The following is a 22,663-nucleotide window of genomic DNA, read 5'->3' on the forward strand; positions in this document are numbered from 1 at the left end:
TATTTTTTACTGTTAGTATTATTATTATTATTATTATTATTTTCGTTATTATTATTATCATCATTATTATTATTATTATTATTAGTAGTAGTAGTAGCATATATATTTTTATTTTACTATTTTTATTATTAATATTATTAGTATATTTTATTTCTATTAGTATTGTTATTATTATATTTTATTATTATTATTATTATCATTGTTATTTTTATGGCTATTATTATTATTATTGTTATTATTATTATGGTATTATTTTTATAATCATTATTATTATTATTATTATTATTATTATCGTTATTATTATTATCATCATTATCGTATTTATTATTATTGTTGTTGTTATTTACTGTCATTATTATTATTATTTATCATATTATTATTATTATTATTATCGTTATTATTATTATTATTATCATTGTTGTATTCATTATTATTATTGTTGTTGTTATTTACTGTTATTATTATTATTATTATTATTTATCATATTATATTTATTATTTATCATATTATTATTATTATTATTTATCGTATTATTATTATATATTTTTTTTACTACCGTTATTATTATTATTATACTTTATTATTATTATTATCATTGTTATTATTAGTATTGTTATTGTTATTGTTATTGTTATTGTTATTGTTATTGTTATTGTTGCATTATTGTTATTATGATTGTTGTTGTTATTATTACTATCATTAGTATTATTTTTATTACTATTATTATTATTATTATTATTATCATTACATGTTAAATTTGCTTTTATAATATGAATATGTTCTCACTAATGCAATAGCTAACATTATATAGATATTTAGATTTGTGAACTTTAAATTAAAATGGGTCATCATAATAAAAGAAACCTATATTCCGCCCATTTCGTATTAATTATTATTTTTCCGTCGTTCCGTATTATTTTAATAATCCGCCCATTCCGCATTATTTAAATATTCCGCCCATTTCGTATTAATTATTATTTTTTTGCCCATTCCTCATTATTTTATATTTTCGTCCACTCCGCATTATTTTAATCATCCGTTTTTATTTTTATTTTTATTTAATTTTCATCTCCCTATAAATAGAGGGATTGGACCGAAGGAAAGGGGGGCTGGACACGGACTAGAGAGGAGAGAAAACGGAGAGAAGCAGGGCGGAGAAATTGGGATAGATTTTTGGCATAGACAAAAACTCCTACACTCGTATTCAAATATATCTTACAAAAATTCTCGAATCTTCTTTCTGAACTTGCACTTGAATTTACTTTAAAAACGAGGGTAGATTCATGACCAAATCATCCCCGTTCACTGCCCTGCAACAGGTAATATTTACTTCATGTTCCTTCGTTTTTTTTTGTTGTCATTATTCTTAAATATTATCCTAAAAATGCTAGCCCCCTAATTTTATCACTCTCTTTTTGTTTGCATGAACACTTCGGGAGCAAAAATGGAGTTTCAATGTAATCTTCATTTCCTCACATGGAGCCGATATCCTTATTATTATTTTTACTATTGTTATTATTATTATTATTATTATTATTATTATTATCGTTATTATTATTATTTTAATTATTATTGCTATTATTATTAGTAGTATATTTTATTTTCTGTTATTACTATTATTATTATTATTTTCGCTATCAATATTATTAATAGAAGTAGTAGTATGTTTATTTTTCTGTTATTATTATTATTATTAATATTATTAATATTATTATTATTATTATTATTATTATTATTGTTATTATTATTATTTTCGTTATTATTATTTATTATTATTAGTAGTAGTATATATTTTTATTATTACCGTTTTTATTATTATTAGTAGTAGTAGTAGTATTTTAATTACTGTTAGCATTATTATTATTATTATTACTATTATTAATATTTTCGTAATTATTATTATCATTATTATTAGTACATTTTGTTTACTGCTATTATTATTAATATTACTATTATTATTATTATTGTGTTATTATTAGTATTGTTATTTTCGTTATTAATATTATTAGTAGTTATAATTGTATTTTTTATTTTTTACTGTTAGTATTATTATTATTATTATTATTATTTTCGTTATTATTATTATCATCATTATTATTATTATTATTATTAGTAGTAGTAGTAGCATATATATTTTTATTTTACTATTTTTATTATTAATATTATTAGTATATTTTATTTCTATTAGTATTGTTATTATTATATTTTATTATTATTATTCTTACCATTGTTACTTTTATGGCTATTATTATTATTGTTGTTATTATTATTATGATATTATTTTATAATTATTATTATTATTATTATTATTATTATCGTTATTATTATTATCATCATTATCGTATTTATTATTATTGTTGTTATTTACGGTCATTATTATTATTATTATTTATCATATTATTATTATTTATCGTATTATTATTATTATTATTTATCGTATTATTATTATTATATTTTTTTTTACTACCGTTATTATTATTATTATACTTTATTATTATTATTATCATTGTTATTATTATTATGGCTATTATTATTGTTATTGCTATTGTTATTGTTGCATTATTGTTATTATGATTGTTGTTGTTATTATTACTATCATTAGTATTATTATTACTATTATTATTATTATTATTATTATTATCATTACATGTTAAATTTGCATTTATAATGTGAATATGTTCTCACTAATGCAATAGCTAACATTATGTAGATATTTAGATTTGTGAACCTTTATTAAATATATATCGCATTTAAACACTCACTTATTTCATGTGCAAAACAATATTCGCCTAATAATTTCAAGTTCAAATTTTTTCGCATGTAATTATTAAGCTTTGTTTTCAAAACTTTTGAGCAACCTTTTTGTAATTTTAATCATTTAACCTAAGTTGACCGGTAATCATTTTTTAACGAATCTTGAAGGATGCCTAACCCCTTCCCTTTAGGATAACTAGAACACTTATCTAGAATCTCATAAGCTAAGTAGACCATTAATCGAAGATCATTTTTTAGCATTAAATTTGTCAATTATTTAGGTATCCTAATTTACCTTTAAAATAATTAGGTGGCGACTCCTTAAAATTAAATAATTTAGGAATCATTAATATGTTGTACACCATTTGACCTCGAGTTAAAATGGGGTATAACATTTTAATCGTAGACCACTAATCGGAGATCATTGTTAGCATTAAATAAGTTAATTATTTAGGTATCCTAATTTACCTTTAAAATAATTAGGTGGCGACTCCTTAAAATTAAAATAAATTTAGGAATCATCAATACGTTGTACACCATTTGACCTCGAGTTAAAATGGGGTATAACACAAAGAACATCCATTAAGTACTCCAATGGTTGTTCGATCACTTGAAGTGGAAAAAGATCCATTTCGACCTCCAGAAGAAGATGAAGAATTTCTTGGTCCTGAAGTACCATATCTCAGTGCAATTGGTGCACTTATATATCTTGCTAACGCAACTAGACCTGATATAACATTTTCTGTTAATTTGCTGATAATGTATAGTTCATCCCCAACGCAAAGGCATTTGAACGGTATCAAACATATCTTGCGATACCTAAAAGTTATCATTGATATGAGTTTGTTTTATACTAACAAAGGTTGTGCAGACCTTATTGGTTATGCAGATGCAAATTATTTATCAGACCCACATAAAGCTCTATCTCATACAGTCTATCTATTTACACACGGAGGAACTATTATATCATGGCGATCTATAAAGCAGTCTATAGTTGCTACTTTTTTAAATCATACTAAAATAATAACAATTCATGAAACAAGTAAAGAATGTATGTGGTTGAGATCGATGATATAGTTCATTAAAGAAAAATGCGGCCTGAAAAATAATGTCAAAGTATCCAGAGTTATATTCGAAGACAATGTCGCATGCATAGCTGTAACATCCCTTAAAAACATTGTATACGATGTTTCAATTCTCGCCTAAAAATGATACAACCTCTGTATTTTGGGCATACCTTTTTATAGGTTTGTCCAAATTGGGTGATTCAACTTTCTGAGTAACCACAAGATCATTATCTACAACTCTTGTGAGATCATATTTTAATTTTCGGAGGTTAAGTAGGTCAAATAAATTAATTGTTGTAAGACAGAATGTTGTGACGGAAAGGAGTGTTTATAGAAGAAGAATCATATCTTACTGTAGGATTATCCAAATTGGTTAATTCTTGAACGACATAAAACTATACTTCTATATGTACAATTCTTATGAAGACACCAAATCCTAATAAGGAATTTATCCTGTTCAAACGCAGCTCCGAAAAGGAGTATTCTGTCAAAGATAACTCATTTCACCTACCATGGAAAGATCTAGATACATTTGACATCACTCATGACATAAATTGTCCTCCATTTAACATCATCTATGACATCAATATATTCCATTAAATTTTCAGATTTTTTCTTTATAATTATTTTATTTATTGTTAGGTCTCTCTTTCCCACCTATAAATACCCACCTTATTTCCTCATTTTATTCATCAAGCTTTCTCAAACAAGTCTTCTCTCTATATACTTCTTTACACATTCTCAAATATAGTTTTAGTTCTTAGTAGTGAAAAAATACTATTCTGGTGATTCATATACTCCGGGTAGTACACAAAACGTTCCGACGGGGAGAAAAGTTAGGACTCAAGAGTGTTCATTAAGTCTTTCGGTATCGACTAAAGCTTCAGATTCCAGGTATGTAAGGCTTCAATGAGAGTATTCCTTCCACTCTCATGCCTAAATTATTTTGATTATATGTTAAATTATATTTATTTTCTTTAAGCTTTACTCTAAGTTATGTGTGTATTTATCCATGGGTTCTTCCACCATGTAGTCCAAAAACTCTTTCAATTAAATATCTTGATTTCAAGTAATATTTTCTTCTGTTAATTCTTATTTTACTTAATAGTATGAATCATGGTTAAACTAATGATTATTGCTCTATTTTGATGCAACATAATTTCATATGTATGAATTGATGATTTACAAGTAAACCCTCTAATTATCTATTTAAAGGTTCTTGAAATTCATGGTGGGTTGTTTAAAGCATGATTTTTAATTAATGGATTTCAAAGTATTTATGTATATTTATTTACATACATATTTGTAAGTTGAAGTGATTTGAACCCACCTAGTTTTACTATGTTTTTAATAAAGTTTGACTTGAAAGCTTTGACTCCAAATAAATATTTATGAAAGCAATATCTATGATCAAAAAGGGAGTCTTATGAAATGAAAGAATGATGAAATGATATGAATGACGGATTCTTTATGCAATAAGGACAATTCTTGCATATTTGAATTATCAAATGTTTTAATGAGCTATTCTACCGAATATGATATTTGAATTCTCAAGTTATATGTTATGAATATTTTGAAGTATTAAACTATTCCGTGGGATTGACTTAGCACCGAATGAGACATTGAGGTGGGATTCGGTAAGGGAATCCTAGTAGCAACCCCTTGTCTCATTAACTATGTGCCAACATAGGAGCCCTTGTAGGCTTAGGCTAATGGATCCATAAATAGCCCTTAAAGTTAAAGTTAAAGAAATGAATAAAGTTGACGGAGTTCTACCCGGCAAGTAGTCTCCCCGGCCAACGTAGGGGGTTATGTTGAATTCCATGTAATAGCTCGCATGGTCTTAAATGTCGGTTATGGTTATTTTCCCACAAAATGAATATTTTAAAGGATATCCATATGATTTATTATACATGTATTACATTATGTTCCATATTACATAAATGTTATAATGTTTCCTCAATGTTCATGCATCCTTACATACTTAGTACATTCAAAGTACTAACGCATACCCTTTTGCCTACATGATATCACCATGTAGGGATCGATGCTCCTCCTCATTCTCCTCCACGTGGCTAGTTGAGATTTCGTTTGAAGACTATTTTTGGTGAGTTCCCATGTTCCGGGAATAATACTCCTTTATATTTCTAGCTTATGATATGTTGAGATATTTTACTATGGTATTTCTTCTATTATGATTAAGGGTGATCTAGGGACTTGTCTTAGCCCTGTTAAATCTAATAGTTAGAGGTATTGTTGGACATATGTAAGTTGAAGATTTACTATTATGATTTTCGCATCTTCATTTATCGTCATTACCTATGAAAGGCTAAAAGAATGCTAAGAGGCTTGTTTGAGGTACTTTCGGGTTTCTCATTCGCCATGTCACGTCTAGGCCCTAGGATTGGGTCGTGACAATAGCTCAATTGAAAGGTGGCTTAATAAAAGGAGACAGAACGAAATATATTTCACCAAAATTATTCTTCACACATGATCTCCAGAAGAATGGTGATATTGATGTATAACAAATTCGTTTAAGTGATAATCTTTCAGATTTATTCACAAAAGTGTTACAACATCAACTTTTGAGAAGATAAGATATAAGATTGGAATGCGTCATCTCCAAAATATGATCATCCCCATGGGGGTGGTGAAGGGAGAGCCCCAATTGGTAGAAAAAAATAATGAAGTTTTCATTGGGAGGAGTTAAATACGCGTTGTACTCTTTTTTCCTTAATCAAGGTTTTGTCCCCCTGGGTTTTTCCTGGTAAAGATTTTTAATGAGGCAACACTCAAGGCGTATCAGGTGTGTGTACTCTTTTTCCTTTACTAGGCTTTTTCCCATTGGATTTTTTTTTAGTAAGGTTTTAACGAGGCACAACATCTATGGATGTTCAGAATAATTATGTATATTGTTTCTTGTAAAAAAAATTTAATGAGACACCTTACACGTGGACATCCAAGGGGGAGTGTTATGAAAGATGGTATAGTGGATGTCCATTTACTGGACCCACTAGACAAGTTGTAGCAGACAAGTTGTCCACAACTTGTATTTTATTTTGTCTATAAAAGAGCACATCTTAAATGATAGATGAGGCATATAAGTTTTCACTCCTCTACTCCTCCTTCTTTCTCTTATTTTCCTTTCCTTCTTATTTTGCTAAGTTAATTTATTTTATAACACTAATTTATTTATTTTTTAGCTTTTATGTCCTTTGTTATTTTTATACTACTTCTTTTTCAGTGTAATATTAAATTCTACTATTTTATTGAAATAAGTGTCAAAAACACACTTAAATTATCTTCTTGAATTTCATACCTAAACTATTGGAAATGTGAGTTTCGTACCTAAACTATCACTTATTAGTTTGAGAAACACACATTAGTGGTGTGTGTAACACACTCTCTCTATTCTCTCTATTTTTTGAAAAAAACTTGCCACATGGATAAAATATTCCACCTTGACAAAAAATAGATAAATTATTAATATTATTTAGAAGTTAAAGATTATAATATTTCCATCCCAAAGAAAGAAATTATTTTTTTTATAAAAGAACTTACTTTTTTTTTAAAAAGAAATTATTATTTTTTTAAAAAAATTAAAATATTTTGTTTACACACTCCACCACCTCCCCTCCAACCCCAGCACAATATCCGTCCTTTTATTTTTATTTTTAAAAAAAATTCTTTTATAAATATTTTTAAAAAATTCAGATTTCACCCCCTACTCTACTCCCACCTAAAGAATGCTATTGTTTTTATATTTTTAAAAAATAAAATTATACCCACCCTATCTAATCCTCCACTCTTAATTTATATATATATATATATATTATTTTTATTTTTTTCTCATTTTTATTAGATATGTACATATATTTTTAAGGAAATATTTTTTCCTACTTGCGTATCGAATATAACCGAAATAAAAATTTTATTTTAAGAAAAGTCTTGCGAGAAGTAAAAATTACTTTTCTAAAATCATATGATATATATATATATATAACAATAAACGAGAAAAAAATTAAAAGCGGAGGGTTAGTGTAATGACCCAGAAGGTCATTTTTGGAATTTTTGTAAAATGACTATTTTACCCCTTTCCTATAATTGCCCCTAGTCGTTTCTGATTGGTACTGGATGTTGATTTTTAGAAATCTTATGAAAAGTTAAGTCTTTGAAAATTTTGAGTTTTTCATAATCTTTAAGTATTAAAAAGTGGTATTGGGGTCAATCAGAGCTACAAGTCTCGGAACGGAATTCTGTCGATTTTAGCAGCTCCAAAATATCAAAATTGGCTTAGGAGACTTTACGGAATCAGTTTTGGAATTGTAACGAAGATTTGAGAGATTTTAAGCCAAGGTTTGACTTTGGTCAAATTTTGGAGTTTCGATGCTCGGAATAGAATTTTGATGACTCCATTAGATTCGAGGGATGTTTTTTGGTCTAGAAGAAGTATTAGCTGAATTTTTAGAGGTTCCGAGCCCATTTTGGTATTTTGAAGGCCTAAGTTGGTTTAGTTGCGACTTTTCGAGTTTCGGATCAAGGAAACCTCAAATTTGAATTCTGATGGTTCCATCAGCTCCATAATGGGCAAATTAGGCTATTAGTATTTTTGGTATGACTATCGAGGCAATCGATACGAGTTTGGGGCCATTTGACACTTTTGACTTTGAAAGTTAGCCTATTGTTGACTTTGGTCAATATTCTTGGAAAATGCGCTCGGATAAAAATTCTGACAGCATGGTTAGTTTTGGAATATCGCTTTTGGTCTAAAATGACCCTTTGTTCGCTTTCCGAGTCTTCCGATCTAATCTCGAGGCCCGTTGTGGAATGTGACTTAAAATAATACTTGGATGTGGGATCCACTTTCTATTAAAATGATCTCATATGGAAATTCTGAATGCGTCATTGAGTCTGGAACATCGATTTTAGTGAAATAGCATATCTGGTTTATACAACATGGATTCTGGCATTGTAGTTGGTCTCTCATGTCGATCTGAATGAATCATCCTTTCCACGGAGGTAAATCTTTGCCTGCTAGGCAAGAGGATAGCAAGTTCCAAATTCTGTCTCGTTAGGACATGTATTTCTATTACTATGAAATTCATAAATGAAGTAGTTAATGGTAGGGTTACCATTATACTTTTTGTAGTGACGAATCTTGTATGTGTTCCTAAGAAAAGGAATTTCTCCATTTTTTTGGGGTCTCAAAGGGGCGTGGAAACGCATAAGAACTCTTGAATGGAAAAGAGATGTAACTCTAGTTCCTTTGGAATTGGTAGTCAATCCTATTTCCGATAGGGGCAGTTGATAATTGAATCAGATTTTGACCATTATTTTCATATTCGTAATAGTGCGAAAAGAAGGCCTGGCTCCAAGTTGTTCAAGAATAGTGGCGTTGAGTTTCTTGACCCTTTGACTTAGGATTAGTCAGTTCTATCTCTTGATGGGGCGGGGAAGGGATATAACTCAGCGGTAGAGTGTCACCTTGACGTGGTGGAAGTCATCAGTTCGAGCCTGATTATCCCTAAGCCCAATGTGAGTTTTTCTAGTTAGATTTGCTCCCTCTTTCAGTAAGTCTTCTTCTTTAGTAAGAAAAGTACTTCCTAAAGCAATGTGAGTGAAAGTGTCTATATAGGAACCGACCGTAAACTCCTTTTCTGGTGTAGATCCCCTTCCTTATGAATCAGTTCCCCGAGTACAAGGAATGAGTGCTCCTAATGTCTTTTCTCTCTTTCGGTCGAGTGAGTCACGTGCGTTCAAGTTAAAGCTAAAGAAGAGATAGTAACTCGACCTTAGGCAGAGGTTTTCAAACCATTCCATTGGGAGTTCCATCATTCAGACGGACAAGACAGATGGCGAGGCAAGAAGCCCCGCAAACACAATTCAATAGGGAAGTGCACTTTCCACCTAAGCTTGTGACTTTCCTTAGCCATTCATTGCGTCTTGAGCCACACCGTCCTCTAGCCCTGCCCCCTTTCCATAAGTAAATTCTCCTTCTAGTCTCTGACTACCTGATTCATTAGCCTACAAAAGGTTGCTGGCGCCAAAGGGCATGACAAGGAAGTCAGAAGCTCCATACCATACCTCGTGAGAGAAGTCGTCTTTGATTCATCCCTCTCTGCAATCCTGACTTCCCAGTACTCTGATCGGAGATCCTATTTTCTTTAGTAAAGAGCCTTGCTAGCGGATCAAAAGAGTGGGCGACAAGCAGAATGGAATAGTAGTTCCGAAAGGTCACCTTATTGACTGCTAGGGAGTCTACCCACATTCGAAGAGTGCCCTGCTCTACGAAAGGAAAACGGGCTCGGGCGACAGATCAATAGTCGACTCAGGGTGGGTAGCAGTGGAGAAGGAAGGAAGAAAAGTCTATCCAGGAGACAATGGGTAGGCTCTAAAGCTAAGGAGGTAGACGGGTATAAGCTTTGGTTTTCTGGTAAATTGAAGTATAGGAATGGGGTAGGCATTTTAATAGACAGTGATTTAAGGGATCAGGTGTGGAGGTTAGGAGAGTCAATGATAGGATGATGTTGATTAAAATGGTCGTTGAAGGGATCACGTTGAACGTTATTAGTGCTTATGCGCCGCAAACGGGCTTACGCGGGGAGGATAAGAGGCGTTTTTGGGAGGATTTGGATGAGTTAGTGGTAGGCATACCACCTACTGAGAAGCTTTTCGTGAGAGGGGATTTCAATGGGCACATCGGGTCTATTTCAGGAGGGTATGATGATGTGCATGGGGGCTTTGTCTTCGGGGATAGAAATGGAGAAGGAATCTCACTTTTGGATTACGCAAGAGCTTTTGGGTTAGTGATAGCCAACTCGAGTTTCCCAAAGAAGGAGGACCACTTGGTAACCTTCCGTAGCTCAGTGGCTAAAACTCATATAGATTTTTTACTCCTTAGGAAAAATGATAAAGGTTTGTGCAAAGACTGTAAGGTCATCCCGATCGACAACCTTATAACCCGACATAAGCTCTTAGTGATGGATTTAGGGATTAAGATGACGAGGATGAGGAGGGTCGGGGAAGAACGACCTAAGATCAGATGGGGGAGTTTGACAATGGTTAGTGCCCTAGAGATGGGAGAGAAATTGAAGGATATGGGGGCCTGGGATAGTAGTGGGGATGTGAACGGTATGTGGAATAGGACAACTAGTTATATTAGGACTGTAGCAAGGGAAGTGTTAGGAGTCTCGACAGGTAGTCGTAGACGGCATCGAAGGGACTGGTGGTGGAATGGAGAAGTGCAAGGGAAAGTGGAAGCAAAGAAGGTGGTGTATGCTAAGTTGATGGAGAGCAAGGATGAGGTGGAGAAGTGGATGAATAGGGAACTGTATAAGATAGCGAGGAAGGAGGCGAAGTCGGCTTTTAAAGGCCTTTATGCTGAACTAGAAGAGAAAGCTGGGGACAGGAAATTATTCAGGCTAGCCAGGGCCTGGGAGAGAAGGGCACGCGATGTGGATCAAGTGAAGTGCATTAAAGACGAGCACGGAAAAGTATTGGTAGAGGAGACCCTTATCAAACAAAGATGGAAGTCGTACTTCCATAAACTTTTGAATGACAGAGGGGACAGAGAAATTGTGTTGGGAGATTTGGAATATACAGGAAGGAGTCACGATATTAGGGGTTGTAGGAGTATTACGGTCAATGAGGTTAAAGGTGTTGTTCGTAGGATGTGCTGGAGAAGAGCGACCGGACCAGACAAGATCCCTGGAGAATTTTGGAAAAGTATGGGCTCGGTAGGTTTGGAATGGCTGACTAAGTTATTTAATGTCATCTTTATGACTACAACGATACCCATAGAATGGAGGTCGAGCATCATGATCCCTCTATACAAAAACAAGGTGGATAGCCAGAGTTGAGACAACTATAGAGGTATCAAGCTTCTAAGCCATACTATGAAAGTGTGGGAAAGAGTGGTGGAGATGAGGGTGAGGAGAGGCGTGTCTATTTCAGAGAACCAGTTCGGATTTATGCCGGGACGCTCAACTATGGAAGTCATCTATCTTATGAGGAGACTAATGGAGCAGTATAGAGAGAGGAAGAGAGACTTGCATATGGTATTCATCAACTTAGAAAAGGCTTACGATAAAGTCCCACGAGAGATACTATGGAGATGCTTGGAGGCTAAAGGTGTACCGATAGCGTACATAAGGGTGATCAAGGACATGTACGAGGGTGCCAAAACTAGGGTAAGGACAGTAGGAGGGGACTTAGAACACTTTCCAGTTGTGATGGGGTTGCATCAATGATCAACTCTTAGTCCGTTTCTATTTGCCTTGGTGATGGATGTATTGACGCGACAAATTCAAGGTGAGGTGCCATGGTGTATGCTTTTTGCGGACGACATAGTCCTCATCGATGAGACTCATAGCGGAGTTAACGCTAAGCTGGAAGATTGGAGATGCACCTTGGAGTCTAAAGGGTTTAAGCTGAGTAGGACCAAGACAGAGTACCTAGAGTGCCAGTTCAGTGAGACACCTCAGGAGGTTGGCGCGGAAGTTAGGCTCGGGGACCAAGCCATCCAAAAGAAAAGTAGTTTTAAGTACCTTGGTTCTATAATGCAAGGCAGCGGGGAGATCGATGAGGATGTCACACATCGTATTGGGGCAGGATGGAGGAAATAGAGGCTCGCCTCTGGTGTATTGTGTGACAAGAAGGTGCCATCACAACTTAAGGGCAAGTTCTACAAAGTGGTGGTTAGACCAGCTATGTTATATGGGGCGGAGTGTTGGCCAGTTAAGGTCTCCCACGTGTAAAAAATGAAAGTTGCCGAGATGAGAATGTTGAGATGGATATGTGAGCATACTAGGAGGGACAAGATTAGAAATGAGGCTATTCGAGACAAGGTAGGAGTGGCCTCAGTGGAAGACAAGATGCGAGAGACGCGGCTGAGATGGTTTGGGCATGTGAAGAGGAGAGTCCCAGATGCACCAGTGCGGAGATGTGAGAGGTTGGCCATGGATGGTTTCAGAAGAGGTAGGGGTAGGCCGAAGAAATATTGGGGAGAGGTGATCAGACAGGACATGGCGCATTTACGACTTACCGAGGATATGACCTTAGATAGGAGGGTGTGGAGGACACACATTAGGGTAGAAGGCTAGTACATAGTGGCATTATTCCCCCTTATCCTTAGGCGTATTAATGCACTATAATTTCTTGTACTCTGATTTATGGTATTTATGTTATTATCTAATAATACCTACTATTTTTGTGCTTTGATTATTTCGTTATCTACTTATCTACTTTTAATATTCTTGTCTGACCTTTTTCTATGCTTCTATTGAGCCGAGGGTCTTTCGGAAACAGTCGTCCTACATTGGTAGGAGTCAGGTCTGCATACACTTTACCCTCCCAGATCCCACGATGTGGGATTTCACTGGATTGTTGTTGTTGTTGTAGCATATCTGGTTTATTTTTATCGGAATCCGAACGAATCCCGAGTACTCCATCGGAGATTTTGGAAAAATCCAAAATCTGTTGCAACATAGAAACAACAACCCTTTTTTTGAGTTTTTGTCTCAACTTTAAAATCCTTTATCTTGGGCTATAGAGCTCCAAATTGGGTGATTCAACTTGTGAGATTTTTTTGTGAAGAACGCATTGGAGAGCTTGAAAACTGATTTGGAGCATTCGATTCAGGTAAAAATCTTAATTTTATTTGCAGCAGTGTTCATTTTCGGAATGATTTTTTGAAGAACTTTGAGAAGTTATTTCTTGGCCTATATAAATTCGATTTTGGTGATTCAAGTATCTAAATTCAAGAGAATTTCGTGAGGAATCTCATGGTGAGCTCAGAAATATGAGAGGAAGTTTCGTTTGACGTAAAACTGCATGTTTATTTACTGATATAGTCTTTTTTGGAATGAAATTTTGTTAAATTTTGAAAGAGTGTATCTTGGTCAATATAACTCCGTTTTGAATGATTCTTGAGGCTAAATTATTGGATTTTTTGCAAGTAACATCATGGTGTAATTTGTTTTGATTGGAAGATTTGTTTTTTGAGAAATAGACGTGTAAAGAGGTTGCCTTGTTTGTTTTCTTAGTTTGAAAATGTGAGAATTGATTGTTTGATCGTCTTGCCTTATTTTTCCAACTCAAATTTTATTATAAATCTGAATTGTGAGCTTGGGGTGACATTTGAAACCTATTTTAGGGGTCAAATCCATAATTTCATATCTGGGTCCAATAATTCCCATTTTAGACCTCAAAATTGTTCCGTTATCAAAAATTATGAAATTAGTGTCTAAACGACCGTATTGACATCGTGGTTCTATTTTTGACAGCGTGGCAGCGTTCCAAAGCCGTTCGAAAGGGAAAAACCCCAGCACAGTGATTTGAATCTCGCATGTAAGTAGGTTACGGTTTACTTTTTTTTATATTGAGCTGGAATGTGTGAAAGCATGTTGGAATTTTGGTTGGTTAGTTTAATTGTATATCTCAGGTGTTAGAATTTATGTTTTAGGCTTGTTATCGGATTTTTTGGGTATTTAGAAACATGTGTAGCTTGTCGTTATTTGTTAGTATTATAAGGAGGTTTGAATGAGCATGTTGTTGATACTGTGGAGTATGTTGACCTTAGTATAGGATGTAAACTTGCCTTAGATGCCCCGACGTCGCTCCATGGACTTAGATCCTTGTAGAATGGTGTAGCGGGCTAGTGCCTTGTAGTTTGGCTTTAGCTAGGCGTCGCTCTTAAAAATACCCTCATCCATAACTCGATATAATCGTGACTTTCATGATGCGTTGGCAACAATAAATTTCGTGATCGTTGACTTTGGCTCCGGTTCAAGTTTTGGCGGTATATCAGTTGACTCATTGGGGAAATGATTTTTGGTACTGTTGTATTCTAGTTCAGAAGGAGAATATTTGGCATCATGGGGTAAATTATCTGTGAGCATCTGGGTACCCAGTTCCGACCTCCATTCTGAATTATCGGAGAGCATCCGGGTACCCAGCCCCGATCTATGCCGGCTTGCTAGTATGACGAGCATCCGGGTACCCAGTCCTGGCCTCGATCATATCGATGTTTTTTAATGAGCATCCGGGTACCTAGTCCCGGCCTCGACTATACCGATATATTATGGAAAGCATTCGGATACTCAGTCCCAACCTTGGCCACTTTAAACATTTGGGCGAGCATTTAGGTCCGAGTCCTGGCCTCGACCCCTATGGCACCCCTTGTTCGTTGACTTTTGGAGATTTTGGGCTTTGGAAATGATACAGTTCTTTAGTTCCTGACATTACAAAGTTTAGGTTCCCAGCCTTGGTACTTGTAGCTATTCTGTGTACTTGGCGAACTTATGGGGGTTCGTTTGGATTTTTATTTAATTGTGCACGAGTGTCCTGGCTGGGCTTATGGGGGCCCAGTTGGGTATAGTTAGCTGTAGTTCTCATAGATAGTACTCTTTTCCCTTTTGATGCTTATGTTGATTTCTATTTAGGCTTATTCCTCTTTTTCATATTGTTTCTACCTTTTGCTCAGCTGGCCTATGATGCCTACTGGGTACCTGTTGTCTTGGTACTCATACTACCCTCTACATCTACTTTCGTGATGCAGGACCGAGCACCACTACCGCCGTGGATAAATCGAGCCTATTACAGTCAGCTTCGGAGACTAGGGTGAGCACTTGGCGTTTTTGGATCATTTCAGTCTCCTTCAGTATGGATGACCCGTCTTTTGCCTTTTGAGACTAGCCAGTTGTTGTATATACTTCCGGTCCACTTTCGGGACTTGTACTCTTCTTTTATATTGTAGCAGCTCTGTACTTGTGACTTTTAGGTTCTGGGAGGGATCTTTAGTTGTTTATATCATGTTTTGATTTACTTCCGCTAATTCATTCTACTTACTTATATAATTCGTCACTCTTGTTTAGTTTTCGCCCTCAAACCCATTACTTGACGTTCCGGGCTTACGAGTTGACTTACCTACTGGTGGGTTATAATATGTGTCATCATGACCTGAGGAGAGTCGGGTCATGACAGTTAGGTAGGGCGGGATAGATTGTTTTTTGAAATAAAAGTATCTAAATTATTATTTGAAGGGAGGGGAGATTAAGTTAGAATTTTTTTTGAATCTTTTTTTAAAAGAAATTTTATAAAAACAAAACTAAAAAATTGGGTTGGGGGAGGGGTATGGTGAGAGAAAGTGGTGGAGTGAGGTAAGAAAAATATTTTATATTTTATTTTATAATTTTTTTTGGGTAGGAGATAGTAATACTTTAATCTTAATTTTAACTAATTCTAATAATTTATTTAATTTTTGTTAAAATGGAATGTTTTGTCCATGTGGAGTGTAATACACACATCATGATGAGAGTGAAATAAAAGAGAGAAATATTTTTTTTAAACTAATAAATGATAGTTTAGGTATGAAACTCAAAAAATGAGTATAGTTCAGGTGTGTTTTTGACACTTACCTCTATTTATTTTTTTGATATTTCTTGTTCTGGCAATTTTGAAATTGAATGTTGACAAGCATTGAAGCAAACAACTTTAATAGTATCAGTTATGAACTTTTATAATTTTGTTTCAACTTTTTGTTATCCTTTTATAAGTCAAGTTTTTTTTTTATGTTTTAAATTTGACATAATATATAAATATGTCATTTAACTTGGTTTCAACTAACATGTATATCTTCTAAATTTGAATGTATACAAATAGATATTTAAACTTATATAAAATTAAATAATTAGACACATTAATCTTATGTGATGTTCTTAATTTGGTAGTCTTTTTAGTAGAGGCTTAAACGTCTGATCAATTCTTAATTTGATAGTCTTTTTCATACCAAAATTTATACGAAATATACGACTCCACCAAACATGACTTTTTGTAATTAAAATAATAGAAGATTGTGCTTTAGAAAAATAAGACATGGTGTACATGAACAAGACAGAGAAGATTGTTATTTTTATTTTATTATATATACATACAAAAATATTAAAGTAATAGTAGTTGTTACTTTGTAGGGTTTATCTTTCTTGAGGACGAAGAATAAGACATGGTTTACATGAATTTATTTATTTCCCTATACTATATAGTATATATGACGTGAACATCTCTCGTACTACTTTAATGAATAGAAAAATAGGATGTTGTAAATTACCTTGTATCGATAACAACAACAAAATATGTTTTATTTTCACAAATCTTGACAAAGATCGTCAGAGATTAATGTTCAAATTTCAATAAAAATAAGGTAATTTCATTTTAGTTGCCAAGATTTTGATGAATTAAATTACTTATTTCCAGGCTAAAAAAGAACTAACACATACTAAAAAAACAAATAGTTAAAATATGCATAAAATAGCTCAAACACTATTATTTGAAAAAGAAAAGAGGTTATTTTTGCATAACATGTCAAATCTGGAGATAATATACAAAACAACAGTAAAATAATATCTTTTTTGTGCAAATCATCCTTTACCATGTGGTCTAAAAAAAATTACGTTGCATGATTTTGAAAATGGGTGATGTTGAACTTTGACCTCTTCTTGTACTATGGTAAGCCTTCAATGTCAAAAGGCAAACTCATTGACATTGTAGTTGCTTTTTCAAAAATTGAGCATCTGCTCCCTATTAAAATCCGACACATTAAGAAGATCCACATTAAATGTAAAGTGCTTTGACTATATAATTAAGGAGATTCAACCTAGAGATATTTTGATAAAAATGAATCTACCATAAGTATTAACAAAGTTAAAATTTTGCCGAAAATAAGAAAGGTCAAAAATTCAACATCAGCCACCTTCGGATAGAGAAAACAATTCACCCATTGGTCTATAGATTTGGTAAAAGCCCAAAATATTCTAGTCTAAAGTTTTGGCCCTTTCAATATGTCGGTGGAGTGCATTGGACAAGACCACTCTACTTTCTCCTAACTTGCTCCTCTCCAACTCTCTTTCCAACTCATTGTCATCTGCAAAAAATTACCGATTGGAGGTTCATATCTTGATTTTTTTTTTTTTTTGTAATTTTCTGGCTTATCATGCATTCTTCTTTTCTCCCCAGTAAGTAGAGAAATAAGAATAGTTCAATAGTTGTTTTAGCTGATATTAATGTGTTTTGAATTGCACTAGATCTAATAGCTGGAAATTTCTGGTGTATAAATCTATCTTTTGGGTAAAACTATCTAATAGCTCAGTTGGTTGGTTATTGGAACTTTCACCTTGTTGGTGAAAGGTCCTATGTCCTCCCTCAATTAAGAAAAAATAGTCATATTGAGAGTTTTCAATTGATTTAGGTACTTTTGGTAGGAAGAAAAATGTACCAAGAGAACTTTCAGTTTTTCTTTTTTTGCTAATGTTATCTGATGAGTGAATTTGCATGTTTTTTTTTCAGGATAATCGCTTTAGACTGCATCAACTAAACAAAATTTGATCATATTGGAGAAAATGTATTGCCTTCATTCTCTATGAATTGTATTTTTAGCCAGATCTTGCTCTTTACTTAAAGTCACTTTCTGTTGCTATTGTTTGTTTGATAGACAATGATAAAGAAAGGAAATTCTGTAGGAATATGTTGTTTTGCACCTAACTGTGTGACGTAGTAGTCAATAAAGAACCATGAGGTATCATGTTCAAATCTTAGGGAGACGACCAATACACTAGGTGATTACTTCCCATTTGTCCTAAACTTGGTGGACAAAGTTACATGATACTTGTTGTTGGCGGGAGGTGTCAGGTATCCATTGGAATTAGTTGGGGTGCGCACAGGGTGGCACCGGCACCACAGTTATCAAAAAAATAAATATAAGTAGCCAATTATTGACTTAATATTCTGTTCAGCACCCAAAAGCTGCAATCTTTTTACTAGGAGGTTGATTATACTTTCTTATGAAGTTTCATCTGAAAATGTTGTTGGCCGGGCGATTCACAATTTCTTTGCTAAAGGTATTGTTAAGGCCTACATTTGAATTCAAATTTATTTGCCTACCACCAAGATTTACAACTTAGTAGTTCCGGTAAGATTGCCCAACATAATAATTGTGAGTTCAATTCTCATTGTTCCCTTTCCCCTGCCCCTATCCACCTGTGTAACAGAAGAAACCAAAATTTACCCATACTCAAAAAGCCTATGGAATGTGTCAAATTTCACCAATTCCAACCTTTTATATTTTGGATACATAAAGGAGTGACCTTTTCTGTCTCTAAATCGAAGAACTGATTATATTCTCCCTATTAAAAATATGAGTCCTTGTAGAAAGTAGTCAAGGAAAATGGGGTCAAGTTGTTTGACCTACATTTTTTGGAAGAAGCTGAACCTATTTGGGATTGGCTTATGCAATTAGTTTAGTATTGTTATTGATATTTTTTTTATGAAATTGCTTCCAACATATTTCATGATGTGCAGGGGGGCACATGTAAAATGGGATGAGGCAAATCTGGAAGAAATTGAGGCAAATAAGCCAGTAAGGCAGAAAATAACTGAACCAAAGACACCATTTCACCGTATGAACGACGATGATGATGGTATGTTCATGCAATTTTTATTTGTTTCCTCATGCCTTATCGTCATAGACTCCTAACATTAGTTCTCTTGCACCGAAGGGTGTTGTCTAGTGGTCAACGAAGTGGTTTGAGAACCACAATGTCGCAGGTTCAAAAGGTGATTTCTTCCCATCTTTCTAGCCTTGGTAGACAAAGTCACGTGATACCTGCTGATAGTGGGAGGTGGTAGGTATCCGTGGAGTTAGTCGAGGTGCGAGAAAGTCTGTCCGGACACAACAATTATAAAAAAAAGATGAATAAAAGAATAGAAGTTCTCTTTTTATGCACTAACCGAGAAAATTTGATGGTGATGTGTTGCGAATTCCAATTTTTTTACATGACTATACGTTTTTCTTAAATTTAAAAATGTATTAATGTACTTACTATCCTGGTTCAGGGCACTAGCTGGTCTTCTTTCTTGCCCTCAATGGTGAGCTTCTACTGAGGGATGGTTGGAAGTCATACTATAGACAACCTAATAGCTTCTTTGTTCGGTGTCTGATCCCTTTTGAATGAGTCTTAGTCATATTGATGAATTATAATTTGACTTGAGGTTGGATTTGATTTTTGTTGATAGTTTGATTAGATGGTGTTTATAAGTATTTCTTTGACTCCAAAATGCTAAAGTTGATTTATGTTCTTCTCCTCAATATTTCTATTGCCTTGGAAGCTTCTCATCTGATACTTAACCTTCTAGATTTTTCAAAATTGTGGGATGTTGGAGCTTAACGACTCACGAATCTCTGGGATTTTGTTTATAGTATGTGGCAGCAAACGTTGTATGCTATATCAGATTATTTGGTTACAACAGTCCAAGAACTATATTATGTAAATTGAGATCTTCAAAGTTTCAAAAACGGAATTTGAATGGTTGAAAAACAAGCTGTGCTTGACGTAATTTTTTTACATTTGAATTGTCAAATTGCGTTGATGAGACTTTATTGAAGGAAATTTAGTAACCTGGCCCTTATACTATGCATACATAATATATATATATATATATATATATATATATATGGATAAGTGGTCGTAACCACTATGCAAGTGTTGAGATGTGTGCCTTTTCATAAGCTTCATAATCATCCCTCTAGACGTGGTCCTCATAAGCCTAATCCACAAAATGCCTTCCTTTTCTCTTCATGTCATTAACTGAATTTGGCATTTTCCCCTCTCTACTAATGCAAATTTTCTTTTTAAAGGATCTCATAAGGGTTAACTATGCTAATGTATTTCACGTACAAATAAATTATTGTAAGTTTTTCGCTATTTTCTCAATTTTTCTCTCATTTTCTGTATTGGTCATTTGAAACTTAGTATTTTGATGTCAGTTGGATTTGATATTGGGTTTGCAAATGGATGGTGACAGAGTTGAATAGGATTATATTATAATGTGTAAAGGATAAGGTTAACTCTGACATCATGTTAGTATACAAGGACGAAAACTATAATTTGCTCATATTGCTTTTCCAATTTTTTGCTGACTACAATGATATGATAGGATCTCCATCTCCGTGGGATAGTTTTGAGGAGGCCAATGCATTGGATGATGTGGCTTCTTCCAGTGAAAATAAATCCCATCGGTCTGGCTGGACATCTTCTGATGATGAGGCTGATATCATGGACCAAGATGATGAAGGTTTAACTTTATCTGTGTTATATGTCTCAATATTGTGCTTCAGATTTCTAATTCTTGTTATTCAAAAGATACTACTCTGCAACAATAGTATGTCATATAGAAAAACTTGTCAAAGTATTTTGCTTTTTGTGTGCTTTCTCATTGGCAGTTGTCTTTAGTGGTGAAAGGTTATGCTATAAATCACCTGCTTTTCTTGCCTGGTTGCTTTTGGTTATCAATTGGCTGCACTTGGCGTAACTGCCAAAGTTGTTGCCATGTGATCAGGAGGTCGTGGGTTCAAGCCGTGGAAACAACCTCTTGCAAAAGTACAGGGTAAGGCTGCCTATAGTAGACCCTTGTGATCCGTACCCCATGCATAGCGGGAACTTAGTGCACCAGTTTGCCCTTTTGTTTATTTGGATCTAAAGAGGGGTTGGGTTAGGTTGGGGTTGCATCCAGTGAATTCGTATGCCGTATGATTTATATAGTATGTATGACCAACTATGCCCTGGTCTTTAATTTGTTTTTCTACAACATCAATAGATTCTGGTTCAGAAAGGATCAAGAACTTTAGGGAGCACAGGCGTGCACACTATGACGAATATAGGAAAATCAAAGAACTGCGTAGAGAGGGCTCCTCTCTTGAAGGAGCGTCCGACGATGAGATTGAGGATCTTGAGAAAAGGGATGGTAGGTGTAATACATCATCGTCATTGACATCTGCTGTTGAGGGCATTGACATTGCAGAAGGAAGCACAGACGATTCTAAATAGTCCTCTTAGCCAATTGAACAAGGATCAGCCTGAAAAAAGTACATTATTTCTAAGAAGGTTGTTATGACAACTCATTGTTTTGTTTTTCATGTCACTTTTGCTTGTAAGTTGTATATAGGTGGGATTTTACATATGGGATGAACATCTTCCGTTCAGTCGTTGCCATAATCTTTTGCTGGAAAATTTGTGAAATTACAAACTAAGATTATCCGACTTCCATTATTGTTCTTTCGCAGTTGTCATTGTTGACATGTTTGCTCAGTTTTCTGGGATCCGAATCATGAGAGCAATAAGTTTGTGATGGCTTTGGGCCTTTTCACCTGAACTTGTGGTTGAGTTTTCTGAAATTATACAAGTTTCTGTACTTTTATAAACTATAGAATTGTTGTAACACAATACTTTGGAGCCACAAATGGAGTTTCTTAAATGCATACATGTTTTTATACTTTTGTAAACTACATGCTGAAATACAACATTTCACAGCCATTTTTCATTCTTGTCTAGCTTCCAGATTAATGCTCTTCACCATTACATTATTGCTACGTATTATGTACAACAATAACATACCTAGTATAGTTATATAAGTGGGGATGATACGTGTATTACGTAGCGTGTAGTATTTGACTAACTTCGAGAAAATTGATTCATTGCTTAGTTCTTATAGTTTTAAGGCTGTTCAGATCAACAATAAGTGTATGCTTTAATCTCAAACTATTTCAATCAAGATAAATTTTGAAGGAATCATAATAAAGTTAAAGCTAAGTAGTGTTTTTTCTCAAGTCCTCTAACTAGATAAATAGGTAGGGATATGTTTTTCTCTATTAAATTTCCTTTCCAAACATTGCTTCAATTGGTTTTGCTAATAAATAGGAGAAATACACAAAGTCAGAATAATTATCATACGCACGGTACCAAATTAAATATTTGAGATAATTTTAGAGAACTCTTTTCAGGTTTTGCTCTATA

The 22,663-nt window shown here is 33.9% G+C and overlaps 1 protein-coding gene across 4 annotated transcripts; it reads left to right on the forward strand.

Moving 5' to 3' along the window:
• Positions 1-17,580: 17,580 nt before the first annotated feature.
• Positions 17,581-22,022, forward strand: LOC129887611 (protein phosphatase inhibitor 2-like). Of its 4 annotated transcripts, none has more exons than XM_055962775.1 (6): positions 17,581-17,830; positions 18,162-18,216; positions 19,173-19,291; positions 20,808-20,945; positions 21,210-21,257; positions 21,468-22,022. In XM_055962775.1, coding segments are annotated over exons 2-6 (537 nt in total). In that variant the 5' UTR covers positions 17,581-17,830; positions 18,162-18,214; the 3' UTR covers positions 21,698-22,022. The 4 variants fall into 4 exon arrangements, with proteins under 4 accessions (XP_055818750.1, XP_055818749.1, XP_055818752.1 ...); XM_055962774.1 differs by having other exon boundaries at positions 17,584-17,762; XM_055962777.1 differs by lacking the exon at positions 21,210-21,257 and having other exon boundaries at positions 17,607-17,762.
• The last annotated feature ends 641 nt before the right edge of the window (positions 22,023-22,663 follow it).

Source organism: Solanum dulcamara, chromosome 4 (genome assembly GCF_947179165.1).
Source record: "Solanum dulcamara chromosome 4, daSolDulc1.2, whole genome shotgun sequence".
In the NCBI taxonomy this organism is placed as follows: domain Eukaryota; kingdom Viridiplantae; phylum Streptophyta; class Magnoliopsida; order Solanales; family Solanaceae; genus Solanum; species Solanum dulcamara.

Bases quoted from the DNA above. Each gene is read 5' to 3' on its own strand.
- LOC129887611 (XM_055962775.1), top strand. The intron at 19,292-20,807 runs GTATGTTCATGC...ATGATATGATAG, and splicing joins TATGAACGACGATGATGATG to GATCTCCATCTCCGTGGGAT. The intron at 20,946-21,209 runs GTTTAACTTTAT...CCATGTGATCAG, and splicing joins CATGGACCAAGATGATGAAG to GAGGTCGTGGGTTCAAGCCG.